This window comes from Lagopus muta, chromosome 3, assembly GCF_023343835.1.
Source record: "Lagopus muta isolate bLagMut1 chromosome 3, bLagMut1 primary, whole genome shotgun sequence".
Classification (NCBI taxonomy): Eukaryota; Metazoa; Chordata; class Aves; order Galliformes; family Phasianidae; genus Lagopus; species Lagopus muta.
In genome coordinates, this window is record NC_064435.1 from 42,274,477 (window position 1) to 42,288,912 (window position 14,436).

At 34.6% G+C, this 14,436-nt stretch overlaps 1 protein-coding gene across 1 annotated transcript in view; it reads left to right on the top strand.

Annotated features, from left to right (window-relative positions):
- Positions 1-14,436, top strand: part of CCDC178 (coiled-coil domain containing 178) — a 183,651-nt gene that overhangs the window by 23,616 nt on the left and 145,599 nt on the right. Inside the window, exons 2-7 of the mRNA XM_048940597.1 lie at positions 3,070-3,099; positions 5,110-5,188; positions 7,276-7,397; positions 9,256-9,290; positions 11,029-11,123; positions 12,437-12,637. Coding sequence (XP_048796554.1) covers positions 3,070-3,099; positions 5,110-5,188; positions 7,276-7,397; positions 9,256-9,290; positions 11,029-11,123; positions 12,437-12,637 — 562 coding nt within the window. The remainder of the gene's footprint in view (positions 1-3,069; positions 3,100-5,109; positions 5,189-7,275; positions 7,398-9,255; positions 9,291-11,028; positions 11,124-12,436; positions 12,638-14,436) is intronic.

Consider the following 14,436-nt stretch of genomic DNA (forward strand, 5'->3'; position numbering starts at 1 on the left):
GATCTGTCATCTTCTAAGGGTGTCTTGCAGAACCAGAACAGAAATGTGCTCTTAATGTAGCTCTATTGAAATGTTAGCCTTTCCTTTTGAATGTTTATAAAACAGCCGCCTGAAAATGTATAATTAAAAATAATGTTCTATTTTATTTTTAACAAGATTTTCTATTAATTTTATTTTTTAAACAAGGCAGCATCAAGAATTAATTAGCTGCTCAGATCTGAGCAGTGCCATGAAACACATCTTGCTCCATCTGAACAAAGGAATGTTTTTATGGTTACTCAGCACTTGGTCTGGAGCTTGGCAAGATCTCTTTATGCTAGAAAATGCACAGATGCAATTTCATGTCTTTTAGCAGTGTGTTATGTTCGTTTTTCTTAAATTTTAAGTAGACTGTGTGAGCCTGCCAAATTTTCAACACATTTTTTCCTAATCTTTCCGACTAAACTACTTATATAATATACATAGTAGCTAAAATTACCACTTAGCTGCAAGTTCCTCCTAAACATAAAAGAATAAAGTACGTACAATTTGATGGAAAATCAAATCAAGATGGATGCATCATTTTAAATGCTTATTTCTTCTTCTTTTTCTTTAATTTTAAAGATTTATTTTTTAAAACAGTATGGCATTGTCCTGCTAGGAACACACCGTATGTTACTGATGGCACTGGGGAACAATGGAGGCGATCTGAGAAGCTGCACTGCAGGGGCTTGCCACATGCCCCCACTGGGACACAGTGCCTTGCTGAGAAGAGGTGCAAGAACTGTTCAGTGTTCAGGATCATTTGCAATTTGAGATGGACTGGAGAAGTCAGAGAATAGGGTGTAAATAAGTAAAAACAAGTATGAAGTACTATGTTCTGTGCGCATTATTTATATTTAGTAGAAGAAAATTCTAGGTAAGGTAGTAGAAGATCCATAGCTTATAGTGTGAAACACAAAAACCAGTATCCTGTTGTTGTGACAGAACCAAGAGTTACTCCAGGATATGAAACCAAAAGCATTGTGTAATACTTCTTCTTAGCACTGAGGCATCAGCTGGAAAGCCACATCCTCTTCAGGACACATGTGGAAGGACCTGGACCAGCTGAAAAACATGTGGAAGAAAGCAGCGGAAAAGCAATAAAAATATAAAGGTAGAGGGGTTAGAAGAATTTTATCTATTCAGCATATAACAGGGAAGAGAAAGCTTCTCAAATGTTAAATAAATTGTTTACAAGATGAAAGGAATAATTTTCTGTGTCCATAGAGATACGGCAAGATTACATTATACTTTAGCAAAGCTGACTAATGGTGAAAATAGTTGAGTTTGGTTTAACTTTGCAGAGATTCTTTATAAAAACTGTCAATATGAGATTTTAAAGCAGGTTCAACAACATTTGTTAGAAATGGTTTGGATTTAGTTGAAACTGCCCTGGATCTTTCAGTTAATTAAGGTATTATTTTGCAAATGAAATCTGTCTTCACATTCTACTATGCTCCAAAAAATAGAAGAAGTTTCTACTTAGTTTTACCCCCTTCTGTTTGTTGTGGAATTTTGTAAGTGCTTAATTAAATGCACAATTTCCTTTTTTCAATTTACAGATCCTCTGTCATTTTGTCCTTATGTTGTCCCATTCCAGTTTTAGTTCTGTGTCTCATCTATCCTCTTTTTCTTTTCCCTTTAGATTTGTCATTTATTCTTCGTTATGTTCTGAACTTTTCAATAATTACCTTTCCATACTTCATAATAAGTTTTTCAGCTTTGCCTTGCAAATGCCCTTCATACCTGTGAATTCCCTCTCACCCACTATACTTCAGCATTGCCAGCATGCTCATGCTTGTCTCTTTTTGGTCTCTTTTTGTCTTTTTTTTTTTTGTCTTTGTCTTTTTTTTTTTTTTTTTTTGGTCTTTTTTTATCTTGGCATGTGAAGAATGTTGTCTCTTTGCCCTCTACCTAAGGTTGTGAAGTTTAAGATCTTTCTAAAAAAAAAAAAGGATTTTCCATCTTTGATGGAAAGATTATAAAAGAAATGACTACAATCACTTTAGGTAGCTTCCACTTAAGGAGCTGGTTTTGGTTTATCTAAGGAAACAAGTATGCTGTTGCTGTAAATTGTGTGTCAGTGCTTGTCCTCCAGAAGCTTTTCAAACGTAATGTCAGATTATTACATATACCTGAAAGGAGGTTGTAGAGAGAAGATTGGCCTTTTCTTTCTACATAATTAGTGATAGAATGAGAAGAAATGGCCTCAAATTGTGCTGATGAGATTCAGGTTGTATATTAGGAAAAATTCTCAGAAAGAGTGGAATTGGAACAGGCTGCCCAGGGAATGGAGGACTCACCATCCCTGGAGGTGTTTAAAAATATGTGAATGTGGCACTGAGGGCCTTGGTTATTGGGCATGGTGGGGATGGGCTGGTGGGGACTAGGAGATCTTAGAGGTCTTTTTTGACCTTAATGTTTCTGTGAGTCTATGAAATTTCAACCAGATTTGATAGGTTAAAGTCTCAAGGATGTTGAGTTCCTCCAAGTTTCATGAAAACTGGCAGCTGAGTAGGGGGAGGAAAGACTCAAATTATTTCCTCCCCTATAAGAAAGAAGCTATAAATTAACTCTTATTCTGCAGGGTAGCGGTCAGCTGGCTAATCTGCTGTCTTTCTGGTTAGCCAGACAACATTTGTAGAGCTCCAAACCCGTTGTATCACATGCACATGGCCAGAGGGGATAGCTAAGGAAGCTGTGTTGGTCAGGTTCTTTGGAAGAACCAGGAAGAATTGGTTTTCTTTTGTGGGATCTTTGTAAAATCAGACTTTATTTATTCTAATGGTTATGGGAACTGCTGCCTTTTTTGGGCTGTAAAATGTTTTTAGCAGCTTTTCTCTGCTCTGCAGTAACAGAGAGCCCATCAAGTGTTAAAAAAATAACCATTTTTAAACACTTAAGTGGTCTTTCATTCATATGTTATTCCAGACTAATCCTCTTTTTATCTTCTCTTTTTTATGAAAGCCTCTTATCCTTCAAAATTTGGCTGGATCACTTCCACAAATTCATTAAGGATTTGACCCATTAATCTCTGTATATGTGCAGAGTAGATACCAGAAGGTCTGGGGAAGCCAGGTAAGCCAACATTGACATTGTTGATACTTTAGGTTTCCAAGCTTTAGATTTCCAAGAATTAAAGTTGAGATTAAGTATGTATATATATATATATATATATATATATATATATATATATATATATATTTGTTTTTCTGTTTTGCATTACTAAACTCTTTCTGAAATTCTGATGTTTGTATTTCTGAATATTGAAATGAAAGGTATTGATGGTAATGAACAATGTAAGGTGATTCTGAAACAGCTAATTCAGAGCTAAGATACTGAGCAGGCAAAGCTTGAAAAGGAAAATAATGGAATAGGTCTAGTTTTGAAGTAAAAGCATGCAAGTCCAATGGTCCTACCTTTCACACAACCACAGGGTTGTTGTTGGCTTGTTGATATTGTTGGTATTTTTGTATTGTTTGGCTTTGTTGGTTGGTTGGTTGTTGATGTTTTTCTTTTAAGATGCTTCTGATTCATTCTGACAGCTAATAAAGAAGCAGAGAGGAGTTTGTAGCTAAATCAGAGATTGGTTGAATTGACTTGATTTCTCCCTGCTGGATGTATGTTATAATGCTGTTGAGAAAATGATGCTGTTGTAAGACTGACTGCCAGCATGTCTAGAATAGTCCTTCCTTTGCTACTATTTTGTGGAAGTAAAGATACAGGTATTCTTGTTCAATGTGAACCTCATTGCAATTGGAAAGGAAATAAGTTTGTCACAGGCTATTTTTTTTTTCCTGAAATTTCTTTAGAATTGAATTTCTTGAAATTCAATTTCTGAATGTTTTATTATTAATGTATTTTTTATTATAAAATAGTATTTTGATTTTAATGTTAGTAGAAATGACTTGATTATCGCTAAGTAAAAGATAAGCAGTAATTTACTGCATGGTTTAATAGAATGTGAAATAATATATTCTAAGTGTAAAAGAAAGGAGAATGAATTAAACAAGAATATTTTGCATTATGTCTGTTAATACTTGATCTCATTTTTTGTTTCTTCATTACCCTATTTTTTAAAAATGGAGTTCAGAAGTGTCAACATTTCTAATGCTCAGAATGGGAGATGTGATTTGTATGAACATATGCAGCAATTATGCCAAAACTAAATTTCTTCCCTTCTGTGGTTACTATGGTAACCAATATTTACTGTATTTCATTTAGACATATACAACAGAATGGAAAATGCTAGGTTTAAGCTTTAGTAATCTTTGCAAAAAAATATTGTGCTATTGTACATGATATTTTAATTATGGGTAAAGGGATGGATCAAATAACTAACATGCTTAGTAGCATGAGCTTTGGTAGGAATCATCTTTAAAACATATTGGAATGATTCTTCTGGTAATGGAATTTCAGATGCTCATTTCTAATAATTGAATTGAATTAGTTTTTTGCTTGAGCAGAGATTGTTCCTACCACTGTCAGATCTCTTTGACCTCGCAAGAATAAAAAAGAGGTTAATATGAGGGATGCTCCAAAAGCAATGCCTTCTATTTTATGATGTTGGCACACAATGTCAGAGGTGGATGTTGAAGGTATGGCAGTAGAGGTTGAACCTTCCCACCAATTCTCCATTGTTTTTTGTCACTGTATGACATATGGCAACAGAGGAACAATCTAACAAAATGGCAGCTGACCTGGAAGTGTGTGGGAAGCAAAGGTGTGTCATTAAATTCCTCCATGCAGAAAAAATGGCAGCCATTCATCAATGCTTGCTGAACGTTTATGGAGACCAGCCAGTGGATCTGAGCACAGTGAGGCAGTGGGTGGTGTCCTTCAGCAGTGGTGACATTGATAGTTGGTCATCTCCACTTGTGTAGATGTTTATGAGCGTGGCATTCAGGCTCTTGTTCACCTCTGGTGAATATGCAGAGCTAATGATGATGACTGTATTGAAAAACAGTGTTTTCTAGCTGAGAATTAGCTCTGTCAAATAGTGTTATTGTGCTCTTTGTATCTGTAGGATATAAATAGAAGGAATTATTTTCAGAGTAACCTACATATAATGTTTTTTCTAATCATTAGGCTGCAAAATACTGCACAACAATGCTTGAAACGCAGTTGTTTTCCTACTCTTCTAAGGACACTGATGAACCACCTCAAGGTATGTCAATGTATCTTCTACTATATGGTTTTCAAATAGCTTAATGAAAGGCTTAAATTTAAGACATTATTATTTTCAATTTTTATTTTAATAGTGTGCAGTGCTAGTTCTCTTTTGTGGTTTTTATCTGTTATGCTACTCAAAATTCTTCATAGCAATTATGCATTTGTATACTTTGAATGTCAGTCATTTACTTAGTGGTGTCACTCAATCATCTAATAACAGTTCAGTTTTTCTATCTAGAGAAAACACTATTAGCTGTATTTCACATGGCATTTACACTTTTTTTAGATTTTAAGAAAAATCTAGTGAACGATTCCATTTTCTCACTGAGTTCTATATATAACTTGCTTTTACAAATGTCTTAGAAGGCTTGTGACATTGTTTGCTTTTGCCAATAAAAATCAAGGAAGTAAGAGATTAATCTTATTTTCTTAATGCCGTTCAGGTGTTTCTGATTTTTTTTTTTTTAATGGAAGTATTCTTAGGTATATTGAGGCAAGAACATTAAATAATTTTTACAACAAAATTAATATTCATTTGGTAAACTGATAAAAAGTAGCAGCAGAAACAGCTAAGTGAAATTGAAGTAATATTAGTCTGGAAATGTGAACTTCTGTAAGCACAGAAAGATCCAAAGTCTGTATACACTTAGTCCAGATGGTGCAGCATAGGCATCCTGAGAAGGTTGCTCTCTGGAAAGAGGCTGAGGAAGATCACAGAATCACAGAATGGCCAAGGATCATGAATCTCCAACCCCCCTGCCACATGCAGGGCCGCCAACCTCCTCATGTAATACCAGACCAGGCTGCCCAGGGCCCCATCCAATCTGGCCTTGAGCACCTCCAGGGACGGGGCATCCACAGCCTCTCTGTGGATGTTCCAGCATCTCACCACTCTCATAGTAAAGAACTCCCCTCTGACAGATCCTGTGAGCTCATTTTAGTGGGTTCTATTTTTCCAGCAAAATTTTGCAAACTGTCTTTTCCTTTCCAATAAAGCTGTTTACCATGAAGTAAGTGTATGTAACGCCTAGCCTTCTGATCTTCTAGTCTAACTATTTTAATTAAGACACTGAGAGATTATTCTTAAAATAAATAAATAAATAAATAAACAACAGAGCCACCTACAAACTGTATGAAGGTTGACTGCTAATATATCTATTTTACTGAGTAATCTCTATAAATATTATTGTTATTTTTTGTAAATATCCAACACACATTAAAGCACTGTGTTGCCCTGAACATAATTAGGTTAATGTTCCATGTTTGTAGGACAACTGATCACACTTTTTAATTGCTCCTCTGCTAGATTTCATTGTCTCGTGGTGATTCGTGATGACTTTCATTAGTGATCCCTGCTGTCAGACTCCCCTTCTCTGTATCAGTTAAATAGATAACATTCAGTAATGTGACAGAGTGTAATTTATCTATGTCATTATAAGGCAAGCACACTTGAAAGAAAATGTAGCCGTGAAACCTGAATGTTCTTATGGAACAGTTATGTGCCATGTAGCTTGAATGTCCCAACTCCAGAACTGGCCTTCTGGAACTTCATTCCTTCATATGATTGAAGCCAATGCTGATTGGCACTAAGTATCATATGCACAGGAGTTGGCTAAGCTTGCGTCTTCGAGCTGTAAGACCTCTTCTGTTTGGCTCTAGGCTTCTCTTCAGTAGCTACCAGCCTTGCTTTTTGGGGTTTTGATATTATTCTTACTCTTTGGACAAAATCTTCACTGAGGACTAGCCTAAAGTCATCAAACTCAATTAATTTGGGATTAATTTTATAAAATTAATTATAGAAAACTGATATTCTGACCTTACCCCTTTTATCACGTTTTGTCTCTCTGATGTTATTCCATCATATTTTTTCATGCATTCATTTGTCCCTCTCTTCTCATATTGAAAAGGAATGACCTTTTCTGTGTAATGTGTGCATGGCAATAGATGCAGCGGTTGCGTTCTCTTAGCCAAGACTAAGATTTGTCAGGTTTCAAATTAAGGGACAAATTCAAGTATCAGACTATCTGGTATCAGTCTTCAGGTAAAGCTTGGCAACATTCTGTATTCTCATTGTTTCTGCAGATGAGTGGACCACCCCAAGGCAACGGAGCTGTGCTTTTGTAAACACTCCATTACCATGTATTAATAAAACTATTCATCACATTCAAGAGTTGGAAGTAAAGATGGGGAAATACTTTCAACAGGTACAGTTATGGTTGAAAATGGCTGAGCTCTTTTTATATCAAGTGTATTTTAAAATAAGATTACTATGGTGATTTTCTCTCCTTTATAGCAAGCACTGTTTTTTTCCTAGAGAGTACTTAACAATTCCTTGATTAAATCTTCTCTCTTATTGAGAGCCATGAATTTGAAAATGTAATGGTCCTTTTTCTAGCAATATATGATGTTTTCATAGCCTAAGTAGATTTTGTGAATAGAAACAAGAGTAAAGGGAAGCTGAAAATGGCTAGCTAGATGAAGAAAGAGTGCAATACTTTGTCTTTTGAAGTACAGTAAAATCTTCCTATTAACTTCCTTGAGAATATGATCAGTTTTATTTAAATAATTCACAGTGGAGTGTTGGAGTGTTTTCCAAATTTTTAATAAATTTTGTGTATGTCTACACTGCAGTAAGATCTGATTGCTACTGTTGCAAACAAGTTATGTTTAAATAATTTAGCTCCAGTATTGACTGTGTTGTAATCACTGAGGTACATCAGAAAGACTATCACACTTTAGTCTTCTACTTTATTAAATGCTTTGCAGTGAGAGTTCTGCAACTACAGAATAGGTACTGGAGGAATCCAAATTGGATAAGTTATAAGAATATCTTGATATACAGTATAGACGTAGATAGGGAATTTTGTATTGCCTCATTCATTTTGAGTTAAAATAAAGTGAGAATAGTGAAGTTATTTGTGTGATAATTTTGTTATTACTGTACATGAATTAAATGAGGAAACACTGATCTGTCCAGATGTTCATTCATTTTAATGTATATGCAGTCTCTTGTGTATTTTCCACTTCTAATTTTGTGTATGTCAATGGTTTGTGGGCTGGTTCAGCCCAATTCTGTGACCAGCGGGGTGGAGAGATTTCACAAAATTCACGCCTCCAGAAAAGGGAAACAGGGGACCCCAAAATAATTAAAAACAGTGGCAACGATCTGAGGAGAAACAAACTAATTACTAAATATGTTATCAGAATGCAGGATAACACACTATAATACAATATAATTAGAATTGAAACCAATTAATCAAATATAATGAGTGTCTGGAAGGTGGATAGGCCTCTCCATAATGCTGAGGTGAGATGCGCAGTGTGGTTGAGCAGCAGGGAGGAGAGCCTGACGAAGAAGGGGAGGCCAGATGACCTTACCAGGGTTATATCTTCTCACTGACTGCAAAGCCCCTGGGCTCTGATATTTGATTAAATATAATCAGTAATGTGTCCAGTTGACATGGAAAACCTCATATGTATATTGTTATATTCTTACCCTGAAAAACAAGAGAGACAGTATGTGCAGGGCTTTGGGAACTGCTTTATCATTCTTTCCAATTCCTGAACTGTTTGGAAATTGGGAGTGATTTGGGTATGTGGTAATTGTAGCAGTAAGTTTTTGTTACGATCTTATGATGCAGTTGATAAAGTTTCTGGGCCCAAAAAATTTGCCTGGCAGCTTTTAATTTACTGTTCTGGACAGAAGTCTAATGAAGGAAAAGCATAGAATGTTCAGGCAGAAACTGTCCAATAGTTTTGGGATTTAATTACAGAGATTAAGAGTGGCAATATAATTAACAATGTAAAAGGATTTTAAAAAGCTTCACAAAATTGAGTAATATTTAACGTGTGTACAAAGAATGGGTTTCATTACCAACCATTTGGAGATTCTTACACAGGTTTTCAGAATTCAAAAGCTACGTAATTGTTTAAAGATATTAAGAAACAAAGATCTGTATGCACATATCCTTTTACAATACAAAGTTCAGTAGTCTTTTTATTAGGTAACAGACAATTATGTATCGTCTGAGATGTGTAATGAAACGTGCTTTTATTTTGCAGTATGACCGTGTGTTTAAGGAGGAGAAAAAGCTGTGGTAAGAATTATGCATACAAAATCATACAAACTGTTTGGTTTTTTTTATGTCAGGTAAACTTTTGATGAAAAATTAGCGTGACTATAATGCCTTCTCTGTGAACTTTAATGTTTACCAAGTTCTACTTTTGTGCAGAACACAGCTAAAATAAGCATTCACAGTGCCTGCAGGAACTATTTATGTCAGGAGACCAAAAGTATTCATGCACTATTATGTCTTCCCTATTCTGTGTTTAATATTCAAAGATTCAAGGGGATCTTAGGACCCACCTAAATGGTAACTTTTGCTGTGAAGTGCAGTTCAGTTATTGATACTTCTGAAATTGCGCCTCATCTGAGATACTTAAATATGGCTCAGTATTCCCATTTTAAGTTCTCGTTGTTTTGAGTTATAAGATACCCAAAACAAAGCTGTGTAATTTTAAATTGAATTATTTGTGATGTGGGCCACTTTACGATGTCGGTCTCATTACACTGATTAAAAAGAAGAGTTTGAAGAGGAGACTGTATCTCATGCATTCAGCTTGTCTTGGCTGTTTTGCTCAACGAAGCATTTATTTCTGTGTGTATTTTTGTGTCACATATGCCTATTGAGTCATTCTGTGTTTGCTTATTTATCCAACTCCTCTTCGCTGAACTTCTGCTTCTATATCTAATTTGAAATCTCTTCCATTACCAAGTCCCATTTTTCTTATCAAATTTCTTATTATTTTCCATTACTGGAATCTTCCCAGTAACTTAGATGTAACAATCAGAGGCATCAGTTCTTTTTTTTTTTTTTCTTTCTTTCTTTCTTTCTTTTTTTTTTTTTTTTTTTTTTTTTTTGCTTCACAGAATCAGTACATTTTTGTGGATTGCTTTCAACTCTGGACTTTCACATTATGCATCGATGTGTGGTATACCAGTTTGATTATAGATTTCATTTTGTCTTCGCTGCACGTGACAGACCTGTATATACTCTTTAACCTGCACACGTGGGCAAATATGGGGGGTGGTTATCCTTCATCACCTTGTTCTCAACTCCAGTAGGCTAATGAGCCTCTTGAGGTCTTCTGAGACTTCTAGTTTGTTTCTGTTCTTTAATTATTTGGATTGTTTATTTCCCTCTCTCACTTGCAGATTAGATTTATCCCAGTCTTATTTTAACAAAAACCTTCTTTTTTCTGCTTTTGAATTTCCCAAGATTTCTGCTGGAAACTGATGAAGCCATTGTGTTTCTAAAAAATCTTCAATTGCTTTTCTTCATTGTTGACCCTGAAATTATTACATCCCTTAAGGTGATAAAACTGAAACTACTTCTGACTTGCACTGGCAATGCATCTCTGTCTGATGGTGCCATTTGATGCTTCTGCTGCTGAGAAGAGTCTGCAAAGTGTAGAGTATATAGATCCTTTCACTTCAGAACTTGGGCAGAATAACAACTTATCCTCATCGGTTTCTTTGGCAAATCCTTGGGTGTAACAACAGAGTTGGTCTGTGTAGGTACAAGATGTTAAGGAGTCTATCTTTTGTATTTCTGTAAATAAATATGAGGAAAATCATTTATACAGGAGTTACACAATTAAAAATTCTTTTGAATGACTTGCATTCTTTTTTTTAACAGTAATTCTATATAATCCAGCATTTAAGATACAAGACTGAAGAAAGGCACTTCTGACTTAGTAAAAGAAATATTTATGTAACAGTGCCACTTTAAATTCAGTCTAAAATTTTTGAGTGACAGTGGGTTTTATCCACAGGATAACAGAACAAGTCAGTGCTGAATCTAATGAAGATACCTGGTTATCATTATCAACTAGTTTGGATTTTCAAGATGCTAATGTATCTCGTGAAGGTAAAATGCTTTATAGTACTCAGTACAGTACTCAGTCTGAGTGGAAATAGTTACTTGCCCTCATTTAATATATGCTTTGCATTTAATAATGTTTGCTGGCTGCTTGATAGATCTTATGTAAATGATGTGTGCATCCTTTGAAATCTATCGGTGTATCATTTGTCAAGCTGAAAGACACATGGATTTTAAATGTTATATTAAGTACCATGAAATCATCCTGTTTGCAAGATGGTAATTTACATTTTTCTATGTAGATTTATACTGTACTTTAAGCCAGCAGAACAAATTATTTTGTGTTTTGTTTAATTTCAGTAACACATGTAGCTGCATCACTGTTGCAGGGTTTTCACAAATACACTCCTGACATGAAGTTATATTTCTTACAGTTGGCATCTTTGTTCAAATTAAATGTTTTTGAATTGTTTTCAGTATTCAAGAGTCTGTGTGCAATTCACAGTGTAGTCTTTTCAGTACTGCTAACTCAAGTTGATCCTGTCTACAGTGAATTGTATAATACACTTTTTGTTGGCAGCAAAGCTAAAATCCAGATTTTAAGTAGCTATCCTTATTTTCAATGCTTACAACTTTTAATGAAAATAATTTGAGGAGTTACTGATCATTGACTGTAGAATTTAATTGGAAATGCTTTGAATTCTGTAGTTTATGCAATTCTCTCTCTTTTTTTTTTTTTTTTCTTTTTTGTAGATCAGGTTAAGGATGATGACCTCAAAAATATTTTACCAAAAACAGTAAGCTAGGGCATTTTTGATAGCCAGATTTTTACAGAATAAAATGTTGATGACCTATTTGCATCATGATGAAAACCAGTGTTGTGTATTGTTGAGATACTTCACTGAATATTCTTAGAATTCTGAGAACTTTAATGAAGTCATTGATACTTCCTGGAGAACATAAAATAAGTGTTCTTAAAAAACAACAACAGCAACAAAGATATAATGAAGAACTTGGGGTAACTACTTATCCAAACAACAAGACAAAAATGAAAATTGTGTACCATCTCTATTAGTGTGTTTTTGGAAATAAACTGGAGGAAACATGCAAGATTTGTTTGCAGCCAATTTTTGCTTGCCTTGATAAATGTGAGGAGGCTGTCTTTATGTTGAGGATGACTGCAGAGTGTAAGTTTAAGCTATCATAAGAAATAATGATAATGTATTATTAAAGAGCAATGTAACTAATTGTGCTTACTGTGATACACACAGACAGGACAACTTTGTGTTCAGAATGAAGCTGGAATAAAGAGCCTGTGATTAAGCTTTCATAAAAAAATAATATTTAATGTATTTTTAAAGACAGCAAGACGTTAACCTTGAAGCAGGAAATAGTAGCTTTGCTACTGGAAGTTACTAAGCTAATTAAGCGATTGGAGGCTGATCGTATGGAGGCAGAAAAAGCTTTGGAGCGGGAGAGACAGCGAAGGAAAAAGCTTGGCATGGAAATTGATAGTATGTCACTTTGGAGGCTTCAGCACTTCCCTGCTGCTGTGCAAAAAGGTATCACTACTGAAGTTAAGAGTATTTGTTATTTTCAGTCAGTTCATTACCAAGGAAAATAATTACACTGTGAGAATAGTTGTGTTTACTGTAACAGAACTGCAGTACTTACTCTTCTGAATTTGGCATGCTTAAATATATATCCATAGGGGGGAAAAAAACAAACAAACAAAAAAAAAACAATACAGAACACACTATATTACATAGTTCTAAACTGTGTAGTAGTTTAGTATTGTTTGAGGAATAACTCAAGAGTAGGCAATGCACTTAAGATGATGAGAGATACTTTTGTTAGGGCAGGGAATGAGAAGTTTGAACAGAACTATAAAATAATGCAATTGTGCTAAACTGCAGAATAAACCATCAATTTAAATAAAATAAAATGTGATAAACTTGGTTAAAGTATTTGCATGAATAGTTGGATGTAACTATTGATAGAATTTCTCAAAATCCCGGATTCTAAGGACGTTTAGTGTTACCTTCTGTGATTAGCTGGCATCTACACAATAGAATTAAAAAAAGCAAAGAAAAAAAAAAAAGCACATACTTTGCAGCTGTTTGCTATTTGTCTTCTGACTCACAGATCATAATGGGAAGTAGGTATCATCTGAACCTAGACTGAAAATCTGATGCCTGTGGGAAAACATGTAACTAGAGGAAAATTATAAGCATGCATGTATTTGCCTTGTCTGTTAGCGTGTAATATGTCAAATGTCACTCATATTCGTTGACAGTCCTAGATTAGTAATCAGGGTGGATTGCCAAATTCTCACTTAATATTATAGCTTTTTTACGTTTGTATTCTTAATACTGTAAAATGCTGACAGCAGTCTTAAGATCACCTATTTTTAGCTGGGATCATCTACTCTTTTTAAGGTTACCATGCCATTCTTTGCCCTTGAAACTTATTCACTTTTCTTTCTACCTCTTCTGGTTTTTTTCTACATATTGTGATTTCTGTTCTTTGGTCATATTTATTACTCATTTTAAGTACGTATCCTGATTGCATAGAACAATTTTTTTTTTCTTTAGTTGCATTACTGTGTAGGAGATGAATGCATATCAAATTATTCTTAAGAATCTCACCCAGCTTTTTTTATTGAATCACGTAAGAGTTTGTAGAAAAAATAAAAGTAATTTTAAGAATTTTGAAAGTCCTACTGGAATTGCAGTTCCAGAATAATTTAAACCTTTTAGAAATAAAGTGGCATTTTCTGAACTATTCCGTAGTTAGGAATCACCTAACATACACCCAAAGCATGTTTTTTTCCTGTGTGCTTTGTCAAACAAGATATTCGTCACTGTAGAAGATGTTAAGAGAAACAAATGCCTTTCATCTTGGTGTTTAAAGAAACAAAACATGACAACAAATAGCATATAATTAACAGTGCCGGCTACCAGAGCCTTGATTACAAATTTTAATGAATTCTAATGAGACTGATTATTGAGGAGAGCTTTGAAAGACTAGGAAGAAACTTAACTACATGGTACTCCAGACAAGCAGGAGAAAGTAAATTGTCTTTCAATCCATAAAACAAATTCTGCAAAAAATAGTTGCACTTTTGCCTTGTCACGAAGAGTTTCAAACCTGTGTGGCCACAAGCATCAGTTCTGGTTTGTGTCATTTGATGATTTAAACAAAATGAAAACTAGAGGACATGTTAAACATGCTTAATTTTGTCAAAGTGAAGGGATTTTCTAAGTGAGAAGAATGAAGTTTTGAAGATGACAAGAGTCAAATTAATGCAGAATCCAGAACAAATAATTTTCTACTTCATTTAGAAGAATCTTTTAATAAC